Here is a 6000-nt window from a genome sequence, read left to right as displayed (position 1 = left end):
AATGGCTTCGCACTGACAGAGAGTAGGTTTAGGCGGGATATTAGGAAATAATTATTCTTTGTGAAGGTGCTGAGGCCCTGTCACAGGCTGCCCAGAGCAGCTGTGGCTGCCCCTGGATCCCTGGAAGTGTCCAAGGCCAGGTTGGAGCACCCTGGGATAGTGGAAGGTGTCCCTGCCTGTGACAGAGGTTGGAACAAAATCATCTTTAAGGTCCCTTCCAACCCAAACCATTCTGGGATTCTGTGTAGATTCGAGACAGGCATTTCTCTCTTAGACTGTGTGGTACGTGGCATAAGTGGCAGGGAGTTACAGCAAGGATGTGTCTGTGTTGAGGCTGCGGCTGAGGAGAGGGAAATCCACACCTGCTGAAATTTAAATGCCCAAATACCCTGTGTTGCTCATCTTTTCATACCAGAGGTTTTGAAGGGGAGCAGGAGCAGACCCTTGGTCTCGGTGTTTCCAGAACGTATGTGCAGGGAGGGATCAGTTCTTGGATTTGTGTTGACCTTAACCTGTGAGAAAAATTCCTGACGAAACGTGTGTGGGAGATGCAGGGAACGCGAGACTGGACAAGAGAGCCAGGAAAGGCCTGGGAGCAAACAGCGCAGCCGGGGACTGCCTGAGGCTCCGGCGCTGCACAGCTCCTGGCACTTCTAATCTTTTAATTCGCCGTTTATTTATTTTGTTTCTGCTGTAAGTTTCGTCGGTGTCACATTTTCCATGGAGATGCAGGGAGCGCCACATGGCTGGCGACACGGCAAAGCCGGGCGACGGATGGCTGGGGATGGGGAATGGAGACGGGAAAAAGGGAAACCTCTTCGGGTTAGGGATACAGGGTGAGGGAAAGCTCTTCGGCAGGGACACACGGTGAGAGAGGAGCGGCTGCGACCGAGCGGAGACGGCAAGAGAAGGAAACACCCCGCGGGTCTGGAAAAGGCTTCCCGAAGGGGAAAGGCCTCGGCAGGGACCGCGGGAAGGGCTGCGAGGGAGGAGGAGGAGGAGGTGGGGGAAGAGAAGGAGGAGGGGGAGAAGGAGGAGGAAAAGGAGAAGGAGGAGAAAGAGGAGAAGGAAAAAGAGAGGGAGGAGGAAGAGGAGGAAGAGGAGGGCAGCCGGCGGAGGGATCCGGCGGCGGGGCGGGGCGGCCGGAGGTACGAGCCCCCCGGAGGCGCCGGGGAGGGGCGAACCCGGCCCGGCCCGGCTCGTGTCGGCGCAGGCTCCTCCGGACGCGCCGCTCGCGCCTCTCAGCAGCGCAGCGGGGCCGCTACCGGGCCGGGAGGGCAGCGCAGCGGGGCCGGCGGCGGCAGCGGTGGGACTCGGCCCCGCGGCGGAGCGGAGAGCGGAGCGCAGCCAGCCCGCAGCGCCCCGCTGGGTCCCGGGCCGGAGCGAGAGGCGGAGCGGCGGGGGATGGAGCCCCGGGCCTAGAGGCGGCCGCCCTGCCCGACCCCCCTGCGGGCGCAGCACGGGCGGGGGTCGGGGCGGGCGGGCAGCGGGGATGGGCCCGGCCGCGGGCGGGGAGCGCCGCCCGCCCCCCGAGCGCCGCAGCCCCTGAGCCCCGGCGGGGACGGGCACGGGCCCCCCGCGCTCTGCCCGTGCCGGGGAGGATCGGCCGCTTCTTGGGAAGGTTTTTTTTTTTTTTCTCCGAGTCCACCGAGCTTGATTTGTTGCCTTTTTTTTTTTTTTTTTTTTTTTTTTTTTGGAGTTTTTTCTTGTTGGAGTTTTTCCTTTATCCCCCACGCCCCACTTCCGTGGTTTGGATATTCTGGGTGACTGCAAGAAGAGTTTTGGAGTTGTTTTGGATTGGGTTTGGTTGTTGTTTTTTTTTTTTTTGTTCCCTTCTCCTGCCCTTGAACTGAGTTTGTCCTCTGTGCATGCCTCTTCTGGAGCAAGGCTGGATCCTGAACCTCGGTGCATGTGAGGGGCAAAGCCTCGTTCATATTCCTGCAATAATAGTAAAATGTAAATTGGATAATACGACTTCTTGCCAAAGGCTCCAATGAGTGGCACACAGTCCACAATCACGGACAGGTCAGTATAAAATGAGATTTCTTAATTTTTTTCCTTTTTTTGAAGTGGGAGATATTCGCAGAGCTCATGTACTTTGTGTTTTGACTTCAGTGACAGACGGGATCAGAAAAGCAGGATTAAATCAGAGTTTCTGGGAACCAAGAGTGTCTTGACTGTCAAAGTGACTGGGTTAACTTTGAAACCGGAGTATTTCAAGTCCAACAGCTTTCAAGCCTGCCAGGCTGACTTTGTAGGAACCAGGGGTGGTAATTCAGCTCCCAGAATGGGCTGGTGCTGCGAGGAACACCGAAAGCAAGTGTTCCTGCAAGAAGTTTAAGCAGGAGAAGCCACCAGAATTTAGGATATAGCTCAAGCCTCAACTCAGAGACCGTGTTGAGGATGCACTTGGGTCTCCTTGGGTCAAGTACTGCAGAGAGGTCACTCCAGGTGAGGGCAGGAGGGATAGTTGACAAGCAGGAATGTCTGCTGGTGTCTATCTTAGCAGTAACCTGGCTTCAGATACCTGCTCAGGCCTCTGGGCTGCTCTGCAGGTGCCTTTCATTATGTTTGGAGTTCTCTTGTTTGCTCTGGGATGTTTCAGAGGAAGGGGAAAAATTATGACCAAAAAAAAGTCAAGTAGGAAACCTCTTCACTTGCTTTTGAAACGAGTGGAATGAGAGTCCTCAGATTTTTTTTTTTTATGAGAAGAAAAGATACCTTTTTTTGACACTGTACGCTAAAAAACATTTATTTTATCGCATCTTTATCGCGTTTCTCTGGTGGTTAAGGTTTGAATGCGTGTGGCAAAGGCCTCACTTTGGCCTTTCATGACCAAGCAGTTCTGGCACAGCAGCGCAGCTGAGGCTGGGATAGAGCAATGATGCTTTTGGGTGCCTGAGCTCACCAATTTTGGGCTCCAGGTGTGGGCAGGAAAGAGACTGAGTGTGGTTCTTACTCAAACCCAGGCCTTTTCGTGACTCCACAGGTCCTCACAGACAGCACAGTCCAAAGGGCTCTGGGACAGCTCAGACTTGTGTACAGTCTGTGTTTACAACTGTTCACAGAGTATTAAATCTTGGCAATTAATTGTGTAGTTTGTACTAGCGGAATTGTTTCTTTTGCAGTGCATGAATGATTCTTGAGTTGCAGGATGTTTTTCTCTGTACCAGGCAAGGCAATGACAGTAAAAAGGCATTTCAGTGGATTTGTGAGGATTTTGTTACGCACTTAGGGCCATATGTCTTGTGGCAGTTGCATGATATCAAAAAGAACGACAGGATTTTCATACCAAGAGGCAGCTGAGTGATGCATGGAAAGGAAAAGCATGAGAACAGGGAATTTAATTTACTTGTTAGTAAAACAAAATACTTTCTATTATTGAATTGGGGCAGCCAAATTGAAAATGCAGCAAAGACAAAAAAAAAGTCTCATTTCCTTTTGCTCTCAGTCATGTCAGGAGGATGTTTCTGTTTGGTGTTCCATTAAGGTTTTGGATCAAAAGGCTTTTAATGTCAGGTGAGAAGCTGTCTCCACAACCCTGGCAGGTGGATTTCTGTGATGGCTGGGGGAATGTGGGGAATCTGGATCTCTTCTTGTCTCTGTTTTTCACCTCTGGCCTGAAGCAGTCCCAGCTCTGGGGGACAAAGTCATGGTCATGGTTCAGCCTGGAGAAGAGAAGCTTTGGAGTGACCTAATTGTGGCTTGCCAGGACCTGAAGAAGCCTAAAAGGAAGATGGAGAGAGACTGTTTTAAAAGGCCCGGAGTGACAGGACAAGGGGGAATGGCTTCAAACTCAGAGATTAGGGTTAGATTGGATATTAGGGAAAAATTGTTCCCTGTGAGGGTGGGGAGGCCCTGGCACAGGTTGCCCACAGGAGCTGTGGCTGCCCCTGGATCCCTGGAAGTGTCCGAGACCAGGTTGGAGCAACCTGGGATAGTGGAAGGTGTCCCTGCCCATGGCAGGGGGTTGGGAGTGAGATGATCTTTAAGGTCTCTCCCAGCCCAAACCATTCCACGATTCTCTGATGATTCTGTGATTGTTCCCTGGCTGAACCTTCCAGCAGAACCGCAGACATGGTGGTGGTGTTTGTTCCCATCATGTGGATCTCTGCCATTCCTTTTTACCTCCAGCATTGTGCAGCATTTGGAGGGGATGGTTTTTGATCACCCTCGTCCCTGCAGTACATTCCCCTTTTCTCTTTAGGCCCAGGCAGCCTCTGTGTTGCCTCTTTCAGTGTGGCTCTTAAGCTTGGAATGTAAAGCAGGTGCAATATAAATAATGTTGATGCTTCCACTGTCATTAGATCTACGTGGTATAAATCATCTGACATGTTCAATTCTCTTTTTGCTTGTCAGTCACCTTCCTTGGTGGGATCGAGATGGGAATTGCCTTAAACCAGGAAAACCCAGCTTGCATCTGTGCCAGATGGTATTAGGAATATAATAGGGTAGCTTGGGTCTGGATTTTTCTTCATATTAGCTTTACATATTTGCATTTTGCATATGTAGAGCTGCCTAAATGCATGTTACAGACAGCAGATATTTCCTTTGGTATCCCTTCAGTTTAAGGTGGTAATGATTTGACAGCTGTCACATTTCCCTTGTCCAGGGTTGCACTCGTCTCATCCTTGACATGTTTTATATCTCATGTATTCGTTGATGATGTCATGATTACCATTAAAATATATCAATTAGGAGTGTATGAATGGCCATTTCTAGTGCTGTTCTGTAGCCAGGATGATAAGCGATGTTTTTATTAAGTCCCCTCCTTTTTATTTTTTTCCCCTTTTATTTTCGTTCTCTTTCCCAGGAAAGTTGAATGGACTTTAGTGTCTGGCACTGCTGAAACACAGTCAGGCCAGTTCATATCTGATGTGTCTGGGCTCACTCTCTCTGTGGACTAAACCTTAACCCAGTTAATTTTGGTAATGGTTATGCTCAGATTTTGTTATCAGAGCTCCCAAAGCAGCATCATTTTCTGGTGTCTTTTTCTTCAAGTGCCTTCGGTCTGGAGGGAGGTGAGTGCCGGGGGGAGTGGGGGAATACCAGGCATTAAACAAAAAAGGCAGAACAGATGTTAAGGCTCCTGAGAGTGTAATGGCTGTTGAGAGTTCCTGGAGGAACTCCTGGCACACACTGCTCCCCATCAGCATTTCGGGGAGCACCTAAAGGGTGCAGGCAGACAAAAAATTATCTCCTAACGTAGCCCTTGAGGCTTAGAAACACAGCAGCAGAACGTTCTCCAGGATAGCTGTGGTGCCTTGCATGGCTTGAGATGGTTTAAGAGAGTTAAACACTGACTTCAGCTTCCCCTTCTTTCCCTCAGGATGTTCTTTTACTCTGTCAGCTGCTTTTTTTTCGTAGTCCCGGTGCCCATGGGACCGTATTCATCTCCAGCCCTATTGCTCCTCTCCTTTCTGTTTGTAAACATTTACACCCTCTTAATTTAATCCTCTCTTAGCTATGCTGTATTTGTTCAGAGGCCTCCAAAGGTGGCATTTGTCTTGCTGAGCTTAGTAAGTCTTTGAGGTAGACATCCCTGAGCTGCTCTTCTGGCTTGACTTGATCGTTAGTGGAAGGAAATCTGCGCATCGAGGGGACCTTTCTTATCCTAAAGGTATCTCAAATCAGTCAGCTGACTGAGCTTCATCCAGCTCTGGATTTAGGTGAGATTTGCCATATCTTTTAGCCTGAAAAAATCTATTTTTGGCTACTCGCTGGTGCTCGGTTGGATTTTTGCTGCTGGATGCTGGTTTTTGGCGGGGGGATAGTGCACTTTGAGGCCCATCTGTGACCGGCTGAGAGGTAGCGGGTGGCTGGGCAGGGTTTGTTGGAGGAGTTTTTGTGTTCCTGCTGGAGTGTGCCCACATTCCCTGCCTCTGGAGCTCTCCTGGCCGGACACTGGCCAGCTCTGGGCGTTGCTCTGTGCCGTGCGTGGCCGGCCACACATGGCCGGGTGAGATAAGGGCTTTATTCTTCCCAAGGCCACGCTGGGGC

General features: G+C 50.6%; 1 protein-coding gene across 2 annotated transcripts in view; it reads left to right on the top strand.

The window, feature by feature from the left end:
* The first annotated feature begins 1528 nt into the window (after positions 1 to 1528).
* The window catches only part of ARHGEF12 (Rho guanine nucleotide exchange factor 12), a 67820-nt gene continuing 63348 nt past the window's right edge, over positions 1529 to 6000 (top strand). For both annotated transcript variants that reach the window (XM_032133596.1, XM_032133595.1), the window contains exon 1: positions 1529 to 2025. In XM_032133596.1, coding sequence (XP_031989487.1) covers positions 1994 to 2025 — 32 coding nt within the window. In that variant the 5' untranslated portion in view covers positions 1529 to 1993. The remainder of the gene's footprint in view (positions 2026 to 6000) is intronic.

Source organism: Corvus moneduloides, chromosome 25 (assembly GCF_009650955.1).
Source record: "Corvus moneduloides isolate bCorMon1 chromosome 25, bCorMon1.pri, whole genome shotgun sequence".
Taxonomy (NCBI): Eukaryota; Metazoa; Chordata; class Aves; order Passeriformes; family Corvidae; genus Corvus; species Corvus moneduloides.
This window is presented reverse-complemented; position numbering and strand designations above follow the sequence as displayed.